A 21754-nucleotide genomic window follows, 5' to 3' on the forward strand; every position below is an offset into this window, starting at 1 on the left:
TGTGTGAACCCGAAATCACCATGAATCTAGTTTACCTTGATTATGAAGGTGTCTGGTACAACATTAATTCAATTTAAACAGAGGACTTCCCAAACTTAATGAAGTAGCACGTTAACCTTTCACCAATTTAATCACCAGAGATTCATTAAGAGCAAGTTCAACTTCATATAGCTCCCACGTTAAACGTCTTAATTCTTTTTGAGAAAAAAAAACCCACAAACTCTTTCATTACGTTTAATCCCACTTTAATGACCACACTGTAAAAACCCAAAGCGCTCTCGAATGAACACAGCTTTCTTTTGACCGCTTCCTGACGAATAAACACTTCATGACATCAGACTGGACATTTGACACCAGCTCCCTCTGATCCCAGATGAGACATTTCATTATAACAAAATAAAAAATGAAGATCATCCACACACACACACAAAAAAACAAAATCTCTTTGATGCAATTTTCTTCCCCAAACAAAAAAGTATAAAAAGTACTCTTTTTTTCCCCCCTCTCATCTGCAGACCACAGGGGAAGGTGTTCAGTGCTGTGTGCTAAAAGGCTGTTTTCACCGCTGGCTGAAGCTTTTATGTCCTTGAAAGACCTCGGTTGTCCAAATCTTTGACCTAAAATATGGAACACAAGACTTGGTTAGAAAAGTCACACTGAATTATTATTTATTTGGCCTTTAAAGCCAAAAATGCCACAACAATTTTCTGAAAGCCCAAGGTTAAGTCATATATCGTTTTGTTTAACCAACTGTTTAAAAACCCAAAGATATTCCATTCAGTGCAATGTAAGACCAAGAAAAGTAGCAGATTATCACATGGAACCATTAAATGTTGTTTTAATTGCAAACAAATACCTTATAATTAGTTTTCTGTCATCTAACTTATTGATTAAATGACCAGATGTTGCAGCTCTAATTCAATGTTTTGGTTGTAATTGACCCACATGTAGTTCTAGTCTCCCTCAAACTGTCATGTCTACTTAAAATTGTGATTTCCTAAATGGTTACAGAAGACCTTAATCTTGACTAGCAAACCAATTTGGGGGTTACAATGAATAACGAGGTCACAGGACAGGGTAAGGAGAGACATTTTACCTTGTATATCCTAACCAGCCAGTGCTCTGTTGTGTAGGCCTCCTCCAACACATCCAGTTCAAAGTCTTTGTTCCCAATCTCAGCATTTCTCACTCTGTCATAACCAGGTGGACGCTCTGCAGAGAGGAGTAGTAAAATCATCAGAATTACAGTACAAAAAGCTGTATTAATTATATCAGTATAGCATAATAATGAGGATGACCATGCATATGTATGTAGTGTCCTGTCTGCTGACAGGGCAGTCAGTTTAGACGATATGGCAGTTCATCTACAAGGTTTGGCAAGGCAGTCTACCCTGGGCGTTAGGTCTGTCTAACTATGGTTCAAATATATAGCAAATAATTGGAGCCGCATCATTAATCACCCTAAACTAGACAGTCCCTTCGAAAAAGGCTTACTTTCACAATATGCCTCTGAAAACAAGGTGAAAGCAGGCCATGCATGATGAAAGGGGTTACTCACTGGCCTCCGTGTAGACCTGACCGAAGCGGTAATAGCACATCTTGTACATGAGGCAGTTGAGCAGGACAGGCGAGCCCTCACGATCCACTCTGAACTCTCCGGTGGGAGTGTAGTAGTCGTGCTCCTTGATGTGTTTGCCTGTGTCTGTGCTTCCCCCGATACGAACCATCCACAGGAACTTATTGATGTCTGAGGGAGACAGATGGCTTATTTTCTTGCATCGCTTTTCTGTGACATTCAGTGACAAACTTATTCAACAATTATGAAATTAGGGAACTTGCAACATAGTTACTTTAATGAATGTGTGAGCCAAATATTTTATAGCAGAGATAAGCCACTGTGTTCTAAGTATTGTATCAACTCTAATCCACTGATGATCAGGACGTACCGTCTGAAGAATAGCCCGTCAGTCCTCCGAAGATGACCAGGACATAACTGACATCCAGCTCCCTCATGATCTCATAGGCCCTCTCTTCTGTGGATGCCATGGCCTACACAACACAAAACAGCACAGTCACCACAGCAGCACTTTACAATCAGGATTACCCTGAAGGTTACCCAGCTCACCTGTCCAACTCTGGAAATGTGTGTGTTGTTCCATGTGTTGTTGTCCACTAGAATGGTTCGATTTGCCATGGCAGTTATCTGATAGCCATAATCCCACCATGACATGACTTTGGCATCCTGGAAACGCAAAATAAAACTCAAATCACTTTAATCAAATAGCTGTGATGGTGCATTTCTCAGAACAACAATCTGTCTACAATCCAGATCATTCAAGCCCCTAGTCAAGAACCCCTTATTGGTTGACGTAGTCTTTATTGCTTTGGGTAACACTGACCTCAGGAGTGTTGTGGCGGAGCCAGTAGTAGGCCTCTCTGAAGTCATCGAAGATGATGCGGCTGCCGTCACCTCCACGGGCCGACAAGACAATTGAGGGAGAGGAGTAGGCTTCGCTGGTCACCCAGGTAGAGTGGAAGGTGTATGTAATGAGGAAGAAGGCCATGACCAGAATCATCCCACTAGCAACCTGGTAGGAATATGCAACACAGGATGCCATGAGGTGTGTGCTTATATTGTGAATACTGAGATAGAGATGGTTTAGGAAGAACTCTCTGGTATACTTCTCTCAAGAACTTAATTTGAATATGTCAGCAAGAGAGTACACATCTGCACAAGGGAGACTTTCACACTTTAATTAAAGTACCAGTACCACAACGTAGAACCTGTATTTAAAAACAGTATTAAACTGTTAGTACTATATAGTAGAGTGGTCAGATCACAAGTAGACAGCTCTCCCTCTTTGTGTCATTCAAACGCTTAATTGTGAAGCAGGAAAATCAGGAAATGTTTGGTGAACATGAAACAGTCAAATAAAGCAGAGCTGTCAGACACTTTTAAAAAGTGACTCTTAATGTCACCTAAATGTAGTATGGAGTAAAAATACAACATTTCATGTAGTGTAGTCAAAGTATAAAGTAGTATGGTTATTACATGGTCCATTTCATATTTATCTAGATACTGCAGATAGATCTGCAACTACAGATGAAAGGCTTGTCCCGCTAAATAGTAATACATCTTAATACTGTTATTATTGTAATGCCTCCTGCTGGTACTGGATCACAATAATGAGTTCAACCAGTTTGAATCTAATGATGTTTCATGTCTAAACATGTGCTTAGTATACAAGATTAAAGTTATGAAGCCCCCCTAAAAAAACTAAATTTAACTAAATCAATGAGCCAATATGCAGAGTTTTGGGACCAACTCCAATTGAAAACATGAATTTCCCGTTTAAATTAAAAATAAAAAACTACGCTGGGAAATTTGCGTGAACCATGACTCAACTCAAGCACGCAGAAGTTTTGAGAAATTACATCCCTGCCCCAAACTGTTTCAGGCCGAAAATCAAAGCTCTATGAACAATGTCAACAGCCTGGAGATGACACCACCGTCTAATCTGTCTCTTAGCCCTCCTACCTCATTTTTGATGGGGTAGGTGGAGTCTTGCTGCTTCTTGCTCTTCTTGTCTGGCCGGCTGACATCCAGATTCTTCATGTAAGTCGTTAGCACCTGGGACACACCGATGCCCGACAGGATGCACATGACTGGAGCAAGAACCAACATCAGACGCACCTGAGGAGGCAACAAACAAGCAGTACATTAACCCATATAAGGGATCAGAAAACACTTTCCTTTACTTCAGTTATGTTTCACGACGTGAGTGTGCCATCTTCTGAAATGTCACAAACCCCAAAAGCAAACAAATCAACAGCTCTCTAGAAGTGCTTTTACCCATGTGGCTATGCACAGGACCTACCATGACAGCTGAGAAGTACATGCTTGTGACTCCATACATGATGATAAAGATCCTGGCATCTGACAGGTTGTTGAAACAGTAGTAAAGACCAACTGTAAAGAAAGGAAAGGTAAGGTAACTGTCAGTCAAAAGCCAACAATAATACCTTGAGCTGTGTGCTTCATTTTTATTCAAAAGCGATGCAGTGATCGTACGCTATAAACCCCTTGTTACGCTGTGTGCTTCTGCTCAGTGTGCACTTGCCTGGGAACATGAAGACCAGCAGCTGCAGGTCAAAGTAGTATGAGGACCAGGTTGTGGGCTGGTGCTCAGAGACAGAGGCGATGATGGGAATGTTGTTCTTGGCATAGGAGGGATCCAGAAGGGAGTAGAAACGGCCAGTCCATGGAGAGATCTTACCTGAGGGAAATATACTATGGTCAGTCACGGTCCAAAGCAAAATAACTCAGAATCAGTTTCCCACAAGAGGAAAGGAGAAGGTAGGGAAGGAGTGAAACAAACAGTCTTCCATCCACTATCTTGACCTTTGCCACTTTATCTACTGGTGCACCTTGTCAGCCAGCTTACCGGTCAGCATGAGAACAGAGCCCACAGACAGCAGGATGAAGCCCACCAGGGAGATGACACTCTTGAAGAGCACCTCAAATTGCTGTGCATTGAGTTTGCTGCGCAGGTAGTCCACAAAGGCATGAATCTGGCACAAGCCAAACACACCGAAGGCTGCCATGTGCTCTGATGACTGCACCGGCTGGTATATGAGAGAGGAGAAACAGAGAGGTGAACTGTGTGCCCCAGAACAGAGCCAAACCTTTTCGCACAACACATGACACTGACTTTTGTATTGCCGAGGCAGGAACAGTAGGGCTGGGTACCGAAAAGTGTTATTAAACTAGCCCCAGGGCTGGGTTATTAAAGATTGTAGTGTTGATAAGATCGGACACTACCGGTTCTTTTATTGATACTTTTTTCACATTTTGGTGTAATTTATTATCATGCTGCAGTAAATCATCTCCCTGTGTTGTGCCTTAATAAATAAGGCTAATAAGCTAATACTTATTAGCTGCTGATCCGCAGGGTCTCACTTTATTCTTTAAACAAGCACTCTACTGGCATCCTTACTGTTGATAGCTAAAGTTTCCTACATTAGCATGGTTCTAACATTAAAACCTAGCTTAAGTTAAAACCAAAGGCTAAGTAATGCTACCTGATTCAGTCATGTTGTAAAGCGATATTTCAATAGGCTGTCCACAGTCTCTCATCCACCTGCACATGGCTAATTAATATGTACGTCATTGACGTCATCTGACCTTGGTGATAGTAGACCTGATTTGCAGAAGCAGAGGGAGAAGGACAGAGGACAGGAAGGAGGATTGGACTGGTACTAACTGATAAGGTCTCTGTTCTACACATTTGCTAAACCACGCTCAATATTTTGATTTTAGGAATAGGATTTTTTTTTTAATGCATTTTTGAGTGAGATGTTGAGATTATATAGTGACTTTGCTGTTGAAAAACATTTAGTTATATTTAGGATAATTAAAGATACATTTTAATCATATTCTGAATTCTTTTTCTAAATGATATTAATGAAAATCAGTTATTTAGTAATAAAGAAGAACCAATTAGAGTATTGCTAAAGAACCAAACTGATAAGAAGCATCAATAAAATGATACCTATCCCTAACATCCAGAGTATTAGAGTGACTCATGTAACATAGGATCCTATGTTTTCACCTTACCTGGAAACCAACAAAAGAGATCTGCATGGAGAGGATGGTGCCCAGGCAGTAGACTGTGCAGTAGGCCACGTAGATTCGGTGAGAGAATCGGCCTGTGAGCATCAGAACCAGGACGTGGAGGGGGATAAGGTTGATCAGGAACACATAGCCACCCCAGGAGGAAACCTAGAAAACACACACAAACACCTAATCAGGACCCCTACAGCTGTGAATTAATTCAATAAAACATATGCATTTTTAATTCTCTCACCATGTAGAAGTAGGCCAATGCGCACACGGACGACCAGTACACTGAGCCCGTTTTGACAGCCTTGATCCACATGTAATAGGTCAACAGCATGCAAAAGATGGCAATACCTGAGTAAGAAAGCACAGAGGGATTTCATTGAGTCATTTTGCAAAAAAGAATTTTTTTTTAAATAACAGGTTTGTGCAGATCAGGTGTATACCTTCATTATCATAGGAGCCAGCAACGGAACGAGAGATGTAACCAGGCACCACTGCAATCATGGCAGCAGCCAGGAGCCCAGCACCTGCATCCTACAGAGACAAGAGGCGTTTTAGTGGCATTACATATGATTTACGTCATCATATCAATAACAGTAAGTAGTCTATAAGTTATATATTATTACTAATATGATTCTAAACTCCACAATATAATACTTGTCACAATTTGTACATCACACGTTGTCTTGTTGTCTAACCCCAATTCAAATGAAGTTGTGACGTTGTGTAAAACAAATAAAAACAGAATACAATGATTTGTAAATCCTTTTTAACCTATATTCAACTGAATACACTACAAAGACAAGATTTTCAATGTTCAAACTGATGAACTTCATTGTTTTTTTTGCAAATATTCACTCATTTTGAATTTGATGCCTGCAACATGTTTCAAAAACGCTGGGACAGGTGAAAACATAAGACTGGGGAAGTTGAGGGATGCTCTAAAAACAATTACAGGTGAACAGGCTGATTGGAAACAGGTGAGTGTCATGATTGGGTATAAAAGGAGCATCCCTGAAAGGCTCAGTCGTTCACAAGCAAGGATGGGGCGAGGTTCACCACTTTCTGAACAATGGCGTTTGCGTTAGCACATAGTCCAACAGTTAAGAACCAGGTTTCTGCAAATGTACAACTGCAAAGAATTTAGGGATTTCATCATCTACAGTCCATAATATCATCAAAAGATTCAGAGAATCTGGAGAAATCTCTGCATGAAATCAGCAAAGCCGAAAACCAACACTGACTGACTGTGACCTTCGATCCCTCAGGAGGCACTGCATTAAAAACCGACATCATTCAGTAAAGGATATCACCACGTGGGCTCAGGAACACTGAGGAAAACCATTGTCACTTAACACAGTTTGTCTCTACAAGTGCAAGTTAAAAACTCTACCCTGCAAAGCTAAAGACATAATTTAACCACACCTAGAAACACCACCAGCTTCTTTGGGCCTGAGCTCATCATAGAAAGACTGACCCAAAGTGGAAAAGTGTGCTGTGGTCTGACGAGTCCACATTTACAATTGTTTTCGTAAATCATGGACGCTGTGTCCTCCAGGTCAAAGAGGAAAAGGACGATTCTAGATTGTTACAAGTGCTAAGTTCAAAAGCCAGCACCTGCATGGTATGGGGGTGTGTTAGTGCCAATGGCATCATGGGTAACTTGCAGATCTGTGAAGGCCCTGTTAATGCTGAAAGGTACAAACAAGTTATGGAGCAACATATGCTGCCCCCCATGCAACATCTTTTTCAGGGACTTCCCTGCTTATTTCAACAAGACAGTGCCAAGACACATTCTGCACGTGTTAATACAACGTGGCTTCGTAGTAAAAGAGTGCGGGTACTAAACTGGCCTGCTGCAGTTCAGACCTGTCTCCCATGGAAAATGTGTGGCAAATTATGGAGCGCAAAATACAACAACAGAGACCACAGACTGTTGAGCAACTGCAGTCGAACATCAAGCAAGAATGGGGAAAGAATTCCACCTCCAAAGCTTCAACAATTAGTGTCCTCAGTTCCCAAACGCTTATAAAGTGTTAAAAAGAAAGGTGATTTAACACAGTGGTAAACATGCCCCTGTCCCAGCTTTTTTGGAACCTGTTGCAGGCATCATATTAGTATATTACTAAAATTAGTAAATACGTGCAAAGAAAACAATAACATTTATCAGTTTTAACATTAAATATCTTATCTGTGTAGTGTATTCAGTTGAATGTAGGTTGTAAAGGATTTGCAAATCATTGTATTCTGTTTTTATTTATGTTTTACACAACATCCTAACGTCATTGGACTTGGGGTTTTAGTTGCATTTAACTGGGATAGTAACATAGGATTTTATGTGACAATAAAAAAGTAAACTGATTGAAATCAGTTCTACAATGTCTTCTGCAGCACTGAAGGAAACGTTTTAAATCAGAGAAAATAACACTGATGATGCATTTTTCTTTTTTAATGAAGGACCTAAGGCACCAACTCTTTCATAGAAAGCCTATGTTACCATCTGGTGGCTTGGAGTTAAAAAGATGTGGGAATTGACCGGGCAAGGAGGGCCTTGTGAAATATACTATTGAGTTGCATTATGGGAATTGTAGGATCCAGCTGTTTTGGAGTTTAACCCATGGAACTTGGTACTTGAGTATTTGAGACTCTTTCACTCCAGCGTAACAACATATGCATATGGTGGAGTGTTCTTTATACTATGACAGTTTTAACTAAAATGAGATTGCCTTGATTAAAGTATTGCAATATATTGAATCATAACACCTGTATTGTGATACATACCCTATGACCAGGTTCTTGCTTACACACGGCCCTATTGACAAGTCATGACATCTCTGCTGCTTTGATTTTGGCTGCTGCCTTCTTTTTTTTTTTTTTTTTTTTTTTTTTTTTTTAATCTGACTGATACGAGTTCCATAATTTAATCCATTTGAAAAAAATAATCACTGCAGTGCCCCTTATAAGAAATACAGGTTTTCAATTTATTAAGCATTTCTAACCTTAAATAGCATGATTTGTTGTGTATCTTATGCGTTTACTACCTTCAGCTCCTTGGTGAAGTGGTAGGTGACTATGGCGGTGAAGGAGGAGAACAGGGGAGCCAGGAAGACACAGACATTACGGATGTCAATGGTGATGTGGAAAAAATGTAGAGTGTGGTACAGGACGGCCGAGGTGATCATCAGTCCTGGTGTGAGAGAAGAGAGCGAGACCAGAGGTGTTAAAGTAAGCTGTGCGTTAGTGCCAAAAAAGGCAGATTGTATACATGAGTCTCTCTAATGAGCCGCTTTACTTTGACATCACACAACCCAGAATAAAGTGTATAAGACCACATTGATCTATTTGTGCAGATTCCTACCTGGATAAATGGTGCCACCAATGATCCTCCCCAGGGGATACCATGCCCTGTCGTCAAACCAGTTGTGAAACTTATAAAATCCTTCTTCTGCCAAGAAGCGGGTGGTACGGTAGTTAAAGTACCTGAAGGTGAGATGAAGGTAAAAGGTGTGATATCATTTTAAAGCGGAGAATCTTATCAACAATCATGAAATAACCACAGCAGATGTAGCACTTACGGATCAAACTCATGGATGACACTCTCAAACCTCAAGACGGAAAAGAGTCTGGTGGAGAATGCTGAAGAGAAAGAAAAGCACATGGATCAGTGTGTTACATGTGATTTTGGTAGCAGTGAGACCATACTCTTGTGTATGAGGACTCACAGAGGATAGCAGCCATGGACAGGATGAGCAGCTTCAGCAGTGTGTCCTGTTTCTCATAGGACAAACGGAGGAAGCCCAGCTTGGTCATTTTGGCGAGGTTAGGGACAGCTCACCGTACTACCTAAAGGGAGGACAGGCACTGTAAGACTGAGCGGTACACATAGAAGAGCAGTGGAGAAAGGCCCAACATTCATTGATTAATTAAGTTTTTAAAAGTAAGTCCTGCAAAATAATTAAGCATTTTCAACGTCAGCTTAAAATCACGCCAGATACTGATAAAAAATCAATGTCTTCCAACTGTAAAGAGCCAACTTCCATGAGCAGCCCAACCAGATAAGGCCACGCACTAAGATGTGGCGTCAGGAACCAGGAAGCACGCACTGTGGAAAACTTTTGCAGGGATTTGTGCCGTGTCCGTGTCTTTACATTCTGCAAAGCTAAAACGCAAACCTCCGAGATCAACAGAACTATTTTTAATGCTAACTTTAAGAGCTAGCCTTAGAAGTACTGACAGTTAGGCAACATTTCCAACATCACAAGGCAAGGAAATAAACAGCAGCTAATATTTCTCCACCGAGGTGCCTACTAACACGCATTACGTGCACATTAAAAACGAATGCAAGCATTGTTATAGTCTGGGCAGTGTCTTATAACTATTCAGCATCTTCAGGCCGGCTAGTGTTGATGCTGCTGCCATCCAGTTGAAAGTATGTGAGTAGCTAGCGAGGCTAACCTGCTAGCTGCTGTATAATGAACACACCAGCCCCGCGCCTCTTCTCTGACTTCTTTTGAAAATATTAGCGACACCTTCACATACGGCAGCCGGACAACAGCCTCAAATACAAAAATGTATCCCCTAAATGAGCCCAGAGATTTAATATTTGATGTTCAGTAAGACTCACCCGCTCCTTTCCTGTTACTCATACACTATTCACACACAACCTTCGCCGTGACTTAGTCCCGCCCAAACCACGCCATGCTGCGCGTTTATTGGTTGAGCGTCGGTCAACAGTAATCCCACATAAATCTGATTGGTTCTGTGGCTGTCATTCAAAGTTGGTTTCCTAGCTTGCCGGTGCAGTGTAGTGACGTGTCCTTAGTGAGGAGAGATAACGTGTCGCCCCCTATGGGTGCGAAACTCTCCGGACAAGTTCAGTTCAGTGGTGCAACCCAATCCAAAAGAGTTCATATTAACCGTTCATAACCATGATAATATGACATTAACAATTGGTTCAAAATATAAAATCAATCATTTGACATTTAGAAGCTGTCTTTTTCTCTGTGGGTTCAGATCAGAGGACTTTCATCAGTAGCCAGTGCCAGGCTTTCTTAAGGGACTACAACAAAACTCCTCACGAATTCATTTATAATTATGTGTACTGCTTCTTAATGTGATGCACTTTCTATGCATTGTGGATTGCATACCCAAACCTTCTCATATTAACCTTACACTATTGTTATTCCGATTGGCACAGCTTGATTTCATATTAGGGATAACATTCCATATGCCTGTGAATGTTCTTATTTGTCCAGGTCATCGTTATCCTCAAAGCACTTTCAGCCAAAAGCAACTGGACTTGGTTGTTTGTCTAGGAAGACGTTTCAGCTCTCATCCAAGAGGCTTCATCAGGTCATGTACACATCTGACCTGGCTGGGACACATTCCATATGCCACATCTACTTTCCTCTGCAGTTGAAACATTACTGCATGTTTTTATGTTGATAGCTTTTCAGTGACCGCTATTTCTCTGAGGTCTCAAACCAACTCTGGCTGAGCGGTCCAGTCCTCACAGTGGTAGCAAAACCCTGAACACTGACCACAGTATCCAATACTGACCAATTTTATTGAAATTAGACGCATTACTTTTACAAAACCTCACTCACATACAGTCTGCACAAACACGATGCTCTTCTTACAATAATTGCACACCGTTTCAAAATCATGTCCCCTCCCCACGGCCATGAGCTGTTGAGTGAGAGAAACGGTTGGTGACTGGGTAGCTGCATGGCAGTGGGCTTCTGTTTGAACATTCAGGATGTATTGACATTATATACAGCACAGGAATCAAACAGCCGGTGATCTGTAGGGACTAATTATATTTGCTTCAGCTCTCTAGGGGCACACAAGCAGGTCAAGGCTGATCACCCATTTGTTAAGATATAAACACTTGTGACTATGGGACTCCTTACTTTGTTACAGAGCGTAGCAATGTAGTGAAGAGAAATAAACAGAACATAGATTTAACAGTTTGGCAGTGTCATCTCACCTAGTGCCTGGTTATACACAATTAGGCAGCTTTTTCCTTTGTTGTCACCTTGTGATTTGCAACATGTACATCTCATCAGACAGTGGAGTGACATTTAATTTGGGGTGAGACACCAAGCTAACCTTTACTCAACACACAACAAGAGTGACTTTGTTAAGGTCACCAATCCTTCTTATAGCAGCTCCTGAACTGATCTGTATATTCTAACACGATGCTCTTACAGGATAAAAAAGCCTCCCTTTTTTTAACTTTACAGGGTTATTCCTGGAACTGCTGGGACAACAGTATTTGACAGAAACACACATCATGTGTAACAATACATCCAATCTGTGAGGAAGGAATGTGACTTGCAACATCAAGAAGACATACTGCAGGTAAAACCAGACTGTGCTTTGCTTCTGAATGCAAACAACCCTTCAGTTCGGAAATTCATCAAACGATGTTTGATTAAACATATTAAAACTTTGTGATTTATTGTGCTGTAATTTATTAAAGGAGAGTCACTCAAATGGCACATTATACAAAAAAACAATGAAAGAAATGTTTAAAAAAAGAAAACAAGTCAAGAGCCAAGAATATAATGTGTTTCGATTGTGAGGCACAGGGCAGTCGATTTTTGTGTCACACTAAAATGTGTCTTCTGCAAACGTAAAACCAAAGGAACAGATTAGATACAAACATGTAAACCCTTTGTCCTGAACCACATATCATCTTCAATAAAGGGAAGCCATCTGGAAGAATCGTGTTTTCACATTGAGTGAAGCCACTCATCAACTGCTTTCCAATCTTTTTCAAGTGGATCCATCACTGTGCAGGCAGCGGTCTGTGGCGGGTCGGGGAGGTGTGGGGAGATGGTAGCCTCTCTGAGGAGGCGGACGATGTCATGGAGGACTGCAGGTGGACCGTCTTGTGGAAAAGCTTGTTGCTGATCAACACAACCAGAGAGAAGAGACGTAGCTGGAAGTGGCTGAAAGAATGGAAAACAAATGTGAGCAGTGGCTCATTCATTACAAGAAACTTTTTTTTCTTTGATTGTCTTTATTTAACACTTACTACTGCTTTGTTGGTGTCTTGGCCTCATTGGCGCTGATGATGAATAGAGGGAAGAGGATGGAGAACAAGCAGCCACTAAGCAGAAAAGAAGCAAAAGACACAGCATACAGTCAATACAGTGAGGGATAACTCAACCCAAAGAGATGTTTTCCAGAGTGCACGCCCCCTCATTTACCAATTCCTGTGTTTATGGTATTTTCTTCATCACTATAATACATACATGTATCTATTTCATGATTGTTTTCAGGTTGCAAAACCTTTTTTACTTGAGGCATGATGTGGAGAATGTTAGCAATTCCAGTGATGTGCTGCTTTCTAGTGTTTACAGAGTTTTTTTTGTTATTTTATTAAATTACCATGGGTCTGAAGTGATAAATTGAAATTTCATAAATATTTGAGCTTAGATTATTTTGTTATATTTACTGTTCCCAATGGTCAATAATGAATTTCTCTCTTTCACTGTTAGTTTAAAGGCACAGATGCGCAGACATTTGAATATAAAATACATACACAAAAAGATGCAAATATTACTAGGGTTGACTGGAGCTGCAAAAACACCAATGGGCTCCTACCTTTTGGATTGCATTGCATTGCCTGCACTCACTGTGACTCTACCGGATTTCTCTGTTAATAGTTGATAAATTAAAAAAAAATGTCTCAATGGCTTATTTGATGTATTTAAGTGCCAAATAAAGACAATGGGATGAATTTGCGCCGGAATTACACTTTAAGTAGTGGGTGTCCACAGATGATTGTAAGATTTTTGGTGCTAGGGGCTAAACTTGACTTGCATGATATGACGCAAAACGGCACTGCAGCAGCAGTGTGTCTTCAGCTTATCTCTCGGTTTACATGCATATGTTTTGTAGGGGACGGAGGCATGTAGGCACATGCTTGCTTTAATCTGTTGGACCGGACATCAAACAATCTTTACCTAACCAGCTCCCTAAAACAAAGTCTGTGTAATGTCCAAGTGAGCCCATTTGTGAAAAAAGCTACTCATTGCATGGAAGATTCAAAGGTAGCGAGCAAGTGGGCGTGTTGATGATGTTTTCATCATGTGGCTCCCCAGAACAAGAACAAAAACAAACATGCAAAGGTGAATTACACAAAGACGGCAACGAGAACGTCTAACTGGAGAGATTTGGGAATTTCTACCGGTATGGACCAACACTGAAATCAGACAAAATCAAGGAAATCAAGGAATGGCAAGAGACTCTGTTATGAATGACCAAATTAATTAGTATCCTTTGCACATCTTAAACGTCCCCCCTTCGCCTTAACAAAAGTATTTCCAGAGTAATTGAGAACACCTCTGACACAGACAATCTCCTGTTGTCTGCTAAATGTGTGAAAGGAAACACTGGACAATGTCCGGACCTGATTCTGACTTCATCAAGAATAAGGAGTGTTACCTGATGATGTATGAGGAGGGCAGGGCGGTCAGCAGGGCCATGGGCAAACCAAAGCCAAAGTAATAGGGCCAATTCCTCTCAATATTGGACAGCCGTTGGTGCATCTCAATGCCTTAAACAAACATGAACAGACTCAGTTTTATTCATCTCTATTCAATGCTGATGATCTGTGTGAAGAGTTGAATGTGAGTTTCTCACCATGGTTGAACCAGCGATACTCAAAGCAGTACAGGGAGTAGAGCAGAGACATGTGGAGAAGGCTGACCATCTGTCCGATGGCATCGATGGGAAAGAGGCTAACAATCATGCCCTGGAGGAGCATGAAAATATACGACACAGTTACATTCACCAAGAGGAGAGAAATAAGTGCATTTTCATCTCTTTTGCATTAGCTAAGGAAGTAGAGATTTCATTTTTATAGCATTGTTGAAATGAATGCAGATGAAACTGCGGTCATAGAAAAGTCCTTGATTTCAGGATAAAACAAACCTAAGTGTGACACCATAACGCCTTTTATATTTAGAAAAGTCTCTGAATTTAAAGTGTAGGAAGTTTCCTGACATGCCGGAAAACTCTGTTGCATGTACAGCATGACTTTGTGACTTAGAAAAGTGATATCATTTGCGTACTGAGTAACCATTTGGTGAATCTGGAGGCAACAGCGAGCAGTTAGAGATTGTAGTACTGATAAACAGACTAGCACAGACAGGGACATTATTTTAAAGGAAGAAAACAAAGGTAGCAGTCTATAAAAATGTACCTGGATGAGGAAGAGTGCCTGGAGAAGAAGGTTAAAGAGCATGTCTGCGATGATCTTACTGACGCTGGGGAACGGCTGGGCTTTACATCCAGACACTTCAAATGCAAGGTCAGCTATATCCTGCAACAGAAAATAACACCTTGATATCTGTGTCAACAAAGCATATATAAAAAAAAACAACTTTAGAAACATTAGAATGTGAAACACAATTGTCTTTTGCTTTGTGATGAGAATATGACTAGAGCTACAAATTAACTATAAACATGTACTGAAGTTAAAAACAAAGTTTTAAAGTATATTCAGTATTATTATTTCTTGATCATCTCTTTGATCAAAATTGCTTAGAAAAGTCCAAACGTCTTCCAACAACCTGTGTCAGGCAACATGTCACTGAGACTCCTGTGTGTGTAGATAACCAGTGATGCCTCATTGCTTCAGACTTGGTTTTCATCATTTCCAGCTGAAGTCACAGGAGTCCAGTTTAATGGTGTGTTCAGCTCAATTCCCTGCTCAATAAAAGTCTGCATGTAGGGCTACAGGATTTTACCCTTTTGGTATTTTTTTGATAAAGCAATAGTTGGAAATAGTGTTTATTCTGACAACTATTTTCTAATTATGTCGACTAAAGTCTGGGCATTTTAGATTAATCTTAGTCAAAGAAAGATTGTTTTCAGATATCAACAGATATGCCCTCATTTAAATCTATGCAGCTGCCTGCACCAGCTCTATCACGCTCACGTTTCACAGGCTTGAACTGTTTATTTATGCTTTAAGTCTATTATCGAAAATACGAAAGCAATGGGGGGAGGAGTACCCTAAAGCCCGGGGCGCGGTGCGGAAGGACAGTGTGAGTGCGCCCTCACACTGTCCATCTGTTCCGTGCCCCAGGACGTTTCACAGCTAAAGTCTAGTTCGTTTGACCAGTGTGAGTGCAACCGTTGCCGTCCAGGGCCCGTTTGGGAGAGGTGGGCTTTTGTAAAGCACGTTTGCACATGTACGAGCACGAGCGTGCGAACGTGTACGAACACAAGACCTACGGCAGTTCTGAGGTCATTTTATTAAAACAATGGTGGCGAAAGGTTCAAGTTGGTGTGATGCAGAGGTGGAGTGTTTACTGCAGATTTGGTCGATGAAAATATTCAAAAACAGTCGACAAGACGCACAAAAACTCTGAGGTCTATGGAAAGATTTGTAAACAACGCAACGCATCGTATTGACTTCATCAAAGAGTGTGACGTGTTATGGCGTGATGATGTATAGGCAGCAAGAAGCATTCGCACGAGGCCCAGGTAGTGTGAGTACAAATGGGCCTTGGCCGCGGGGGGGAGGGAGGGGGGGACAAGTACCCTAAAGCACCGGGCACGGTACGGACGGACACTGTGAGTGCACCCTAAGACCCTTGAATGTGGATATCGCATGTGAGATCAAGCAATGGGATTTCTGAGTAGATTATAGAAATGCCACATTCCCTCTTACACATCATCACAGCCTAGCAAAGCGGGGCCTTACCTGGAACCAGATGGCGTTGACTATCTTGCTGAGGACGAACAGAGGGAGAACCCAGAGAGCACTGAAGACAGAGGTCAGGATAAACTCTAACCAGGACCACACGCTGCCATGGAGGGAGGGGTCACCTGGGGGCAAAAACAGCCTGTTAACTGACTGGTTCTAACCACAAGTCAAAGATACTGCCTTAACTTCACCAGCAGCAATACATACCAATGATTTTTGCTGTGAGAGTCTGCAGCAGTGGGATAAACACCCGGTAGAAGAGGAACAGACTGAGCTGGAAGAAGAAATGAATTACTATAGTTACGCTGCTCCTCGCACAGGGTTCTCCACAATGGTATTTGACTTAGTTTCATGACTATTCAAAGGTTACATCAGCCTTAAAAATGACACAATTAGGAAATTAAAATTAAATTGGAAAACGCTTTTGAGGCTTTTCATTATATAATCACAATCCAGACATTTTAAGACTTTTCTCGGGCACTGAAGACAGTACCCAAAGGATTAGGGACAGAGGACATTAAGGCCACACAGCATGGGTGTATCAGAGCTGGTTATCTGAGAGACAGTTTTTTTCTTTTAGCTGACATTAGTTCTTAGCTTACAGAAGCTGAAAGAGGTTTTGGGACAACAAGTTGCACGAGGTTGCACTACAGTAGATTCAATATCTTACCCAGAACACTCCTCCATTCCAGGCACAGCACTGAAGAATCCTGCTGGCTACTTTGGGGTCACTGAAAGAGAAAATTAAATGACAACGGCTATAACGGCTGAATATTATAAGATAGTTTGCTTTCACATAAATCTTGATTTTCTTACTTAACCAGACAGACCCATGGATGCTGTTAACATGTCTCATTGCAGACTGAAGGTATTTGGAACAGTGGATTTGACTCATACATAGTATGTATGGTAAAAGATGGAGATTGAAGAGAGTATTAGAGCTGAATAGATCCATGACTGCTTCAATTATGTGTTATATACACACACAGCACTAAAGTTACCGTCATTATTGACAGCCACATGAGAATGCAGAATAAATAAATAAAATCACTTCTTGTTTAAATGTGCAAAGAGCCACGACGAATGCCCAGGGGATTGCAGTTCAGTACAGCATGTATTTTCAGGCTGTGTGCTTTTTTGCCAGGAATGCCAGAAAAAACATAGTCTTAAGGTAAACAAATCCATTTAACTGGTGCAGCTTGTGGGAAAGGGTGCACAGCTTGAGAGATGCATAAGAAGTTTTACCTGACATGATCCTGTCAGGAGGATTCGCAACTCCAACTTTCCAGCTTTTATAGAATGGTTTCAAATAAAAACAGCAATGATGTATGCAGAAACATGAAAAAAATATCCATGAGCATATCGGACTCTGGCTAAGTAAGAAAATCAGTAGCATTACGACCAAAATATGCAGATTTTGTTGTGGCCTACTTGTCCGGTTTGCGCTCCTCACTCTGAGCCCGTCTCTGTGCCAGGGCCCCGCTAGCCCTTCTCCTCCGCTGTTCCTCCCTTTTCTGCTGGATGCGGGCATCCAGCTTGGAGATTGTTCCAATCCCCAATATGGAGTCCTTGATCCCCTAGAGAACCCCGAGCAAGAGAGAAAACACACAAGGTGATTGTTTCTAACTTGCAAATATGTCTCAATACTTGTTGAACACAAGAATTAGGCCGATTGAGGTATTTAAAGGCAGATCCCATTAACAATGTTTAGGACTTGATGGCTCTGAGGATGTTTTATGTAATTAGAATTCTATTCATGTCTTCCTCCATACCGCTGTCACACTTTATTTCAGCTGCCAGCAGGTGGGGCCTGACCCCAGTTCTTTTGGGGTCAGGGAATTATCACGATCATTTAAGACATTATTGAAACTCAACTCTTTTCATTATTATAAAATGTTATTTCATCATTCTTATTTTTATGATACAGTTTTATAGGGTATTTTTATTTCACAAGAGACATGTTTATTTCAAAATGCCCCTTTTCAAAATTCAGTTTTATTACATCATTGCACTTGTAGTAGTTTTATTACATCATTGCACTTATACAAATTAATATTATATGATGTCACATTTCACAATTTTACTCTACACGACAAAAGTACACAAAAAGCTCTGCGTCTCCAGGGGATTTGTCTGAGAACATCTGCCCTTCATACACCTTACTCTGCAAATATTATAAACACCATTCAGTATAGGTGTACCTAATAAAGAGAACAGTGAGTGTATGTTTCTATAATAAAAAAATTAAAAAAACTGAACGGGTCCATTAGTTTGAATTCATGGATCTGTTTCAATGTCAGTGAACTACACCCTTGTGACTAGTGTCATATGCGTGAGTACAGTTTGCGTGTGTCTGCTGACCGTCGCAACATTGCGGAGGAAGGCCCTGATGCTGTCTGTCATCTCTGGACCAGCTGCAGATCCATCAACTGCAGAAGGAGGGGGGGCTGGTGATCTGGTGGTCAGCTCTCATGGCAGGGAGGGGCTCACCTAGTAACCTGCCCCGACCCAAAACCAAGGAACGAAAGTGAGGACAAGAGCTAGTGAGTGGAGCTGTTTCTAGAAATGTACAATAACCTTTAAAATACAGGTCTAACATGCAGACGTCTCACTTTGTTATGCAGGGAGAAACAGTTGTTAGAGGCACATGATGTACTGTAGGCCTATTTGCTTGCAATTTCATGAGGTTGACTTTGTTTACTAAATTTCCCCACTCCTGTCAGCTTTATCCAATAGCATTAGACCACAGGTATACACAATAACAAGCACTTTAGGAAATAGTGATCTTGGCATATCTAACTTTGGTAGTTTATCATGTGCATTCATGAAAATCAGTGTCCAGTATTACATTACTATTATTTCGACTTCAAAGAATAGTAACAGTAATTACATGCATGACAAAAAAAACTGCTGGCTTTGGGACAGTTCAGTGATTAACAGAGGTTTATAACCTCTTTCCATACTATATTTGGATATTTGTGCTGATTCACATCTGATAACCTCAACTACATTTGATTAAAAGGCAATGATTGTGTCATCTGTCATCGAATCTTGTTTTAATAATAGCAAAGTCTCCCCTTTGTCCACTATACTATGTTTGGAAAACAACATGTATTGTTGTCGTGTCGAATTTAAACATGTTTAAGGTGAAGAAAAACGGGAGACAAGCTAGTTTTCAACTTCGTTACTGGTGTACAAAGGGGGGTCTAACAGGATCTGATGTTATTAGCTAACCTAACTGAAACCAACACAGCAAAATACTGTAACTCCTTAATAAACGACACCACTGTTGTGCACCAAACCCATGAATGTGCCTGCACGGTGAAGTTCTAAAACAGCACCGTCACATCTGTTAGTCTCAAACGGAGTGTGTCTCAGTCAGTGATGCAGGTTTAGTAACAAGATGACAGTGGAGCGTTGGTTCAGCCAGTGTCTGTTGACAACAGCCTTACTGTTAGTGGAAGTTCACGTTAGCTGACTCAGTGGGTCAACGTTAGCTCAAGGAGGTGATAGCCACAGTCAGCGGCTGGCTCTCTCTGGCTCACCGAAAAGTCCTAACACTATAATATGTGCAGACCCTCATTATGTAGCTGTTGTGTTCAGCGGGATGTCTCTGGTCTCGTAATCTTTGACTTTCGCTGGTTTGTTTAGTACTCTGCTAGCTTCCCTGTCTGTGTCGCTAGCTAACTGTTAACGCTCAACAACTCATTTAAGTGTGTTGTTTTCCGTCCAGACAGCGCCTAACACGCGTGTAAAGTAAGACAGGGCACACGTTTAACCGCGGGGTATCTTCCTTACCTCATGCGACAGCCTCAGGGTTCTTATAACTTCGTCAGTTCTTTCTTTTGCCCCTTTAATGTGACAACAACAACACCAGACAGACACTAACAGCAGCCAGGGCCGTGGAAAAACAGATTGCGCAAGCTCCGACTTCTAAGGAGCATGGGAAGTGTAGTCCTAACCGACGAAGTGTCACTGGGAGACAAGAACTGCATGATTTAGACCCGTCCCTCTTTGTTAATGGAATAAATATTAAAAGTCATAAATGTTCTAATAAACATATAAGGAACTACTTTCACAGCAAAATGAAAATCACTCCCAGGGGAAACTTTGTTTGGAATTCTTATTTTCTTAATATTCACTGGGAAAAAACACGGCTTCTTCTGTATACATTTGTTATCCCCAATAAATTGAAAGAATTACATTATACAATCTTTCACAATATTTACCCCACCAATACATTTGTTTCAAGGTTTGCAGGTGTGGACAACAAATGTGACTTTAGTAAGATTGAAGATGAAACTATTCTGCATTGATTCTGGGAGTGTCAGTGTAACTTTGGAGTTCTGGAAAAAAGTTGAAAGCTTTTTTAGCATTCAGTACAAACACTTCATTAAATTGGAAGCAAAAGACGTCGTTACCTGCTATGAAAACCAAGACAAAACAATACAGTGGATTAATGTCAGTTTACTAGTTCTTCAAGGGAAGCATCAGAGCCATAAAGCTTTATTCTCCAAAACTCCACCAAACTTTAATCCCTTCAAATTTGAATTCCGTAACTATTTTGAGTCCGTCCAGATTAACAATAATAAGAAATGATACCTTTTTAAAGACTTATAACAGTAAAGCCTGTGTCTTAATTTAAGTTCTTTACATGTATCTATTTTTACTTTATCTATTGTCTTCTGTTTCTCTATGCCTTTGTATCTTATTAAGTATTCTTATGTAATGTCGTTATAATGTAATGTGTATTGTTTTCTGAAAGGAGTCTTTACACACATATCTATATCTGTCAAGTATGATGCCACACTGTTCTGGTTGTAACATATTTGTTCGAATTGCAAATAAAGAATTAAAAAAAGAAAAAGGAAGTGTAGTCCTCCTTATTGAAATGACGGGGACATCTCACTTACTTCAAAAGTTCAAAAGTGTTATACAGAGGGAAATAGCGCATTGAAACATTGGACATGTTTGTGCATGACTGTGTGATTGTATGACAATCGTTCAATATACATTCAGTTCACAATACAATAAATCATTTAAAAAGAAGGGTGCAATATTCAGAAAAATGTCACACACTATTGTAGACCTTAGAGTTGTTGATATAATATACAAAATATTTCCATAATATGCTAACATGCTTTCTTACTGAACATAAGAGAACACATTTAAGTTTAAAAGTCTTATGTTTTATGTTTATTTTACTATCAAGACAATACTAATATTTGATGTAGGGTACTCATTTCGCCATCCTCACTTACAGTGGCCTATAGGCTACATTTGACAAACAGAAACGTAGTACAGACACACATGCAAAGGTTGTTTTGTTCTGAGGTGTGTTTGATTTCCATGGTTGTGCACAGGGGCACTCCCACAGGGCGGTGCTCGTGCCAGCATCAGGC

General features: G+C 40.7%; 2 protein-coding genes across 2 annotated transcripts; both read right to left on the minus strand.

Moving 5' to 3' along the window:
* Positions 1 to 220: 220 nt before the first annotated feature.
* Positions 221 to 10289, minus strand: stt3a (STT3 oligosaccharyltransferase complex catalytic subunit A). Its single transcript, XM_083926911.1, has 18 exons — positions 10248 to 10289; positions 9346 to 9466; positions 9199 to 9259; positions 8982 to 9103; positions 8665 to 8810; positions 6067 to 6157; positions 5868 to 5974; positions 5618 to 5782; positions 4446 to 4626; positions 4122 to 4277; positions 3879 to 3970; positions 3539 to 3694; positions 2400 to 2588; positions 2126 to 2242; positions 1947 to 2049; positions 1559 to 1747; positions 1097 to 1212; positions 221 to 617 (listed from the first exon to the last, which is right to left on the minus strand). Exons 2-18 carry the CDS (start codon positions 9431 to 9433, stop codon positions 579 to 581), a joined length of 2118 nt encoding a protein of 705 aa, XP_083783037.1. The 5' UTR covers positions 9434 to 9466; positions 10248 to 10289; the 3' UTR covers positions 221 to 578.
* An 894-nt stretch (positions 10290 to 11183) lies between these two features.
* On the minus strand, positions 11184 to 20273 carry ei24 (EI24 autophagy associated transmembrane protein). The gene is made up of 11 exons (XM_083926531.1): positions 20151 to 20273; positions 18714 to 18850; positions 17784 to 17929; positions 17023 to 17083; positions 16560 to 16626; positions 16350 to 16474; positions 14841 to 14960; positions 14279 to 14390; positions 14081 to 14192; positions 12666 to 12740; positions 11184 to 12579 (listed from the first exon to the last, which is right to left on the minus strand). The coding sequence occupies exons 2-11, from the start codon at positions 18753 to 18755 to the stop codon at positions 12417 to 12419; spliced, it is 1023 nt and encodes a 340-aa protein (XP_083782657.1). The 5' UTR covers positions 18756 to 18850; positions 20151 to 20273; the 3' UTR covers positions 11184 to 12416.
* Positions 20274 to 21754: the final 1481 nt, after the last annotated feature.

The sequence above is a fragment of the Echiichthys vipera genome (genome assembly GCF_963691815.1).
Source record: "Echiichthys vipera genome assembly, chromosome: 14".
NCBI classification, from domain to species: Eukaryota; Metazoa; Chordata; class Actinopteri; order Perciformes; family Trachinidae; genus Echiichthys; species Echiichthys vipera.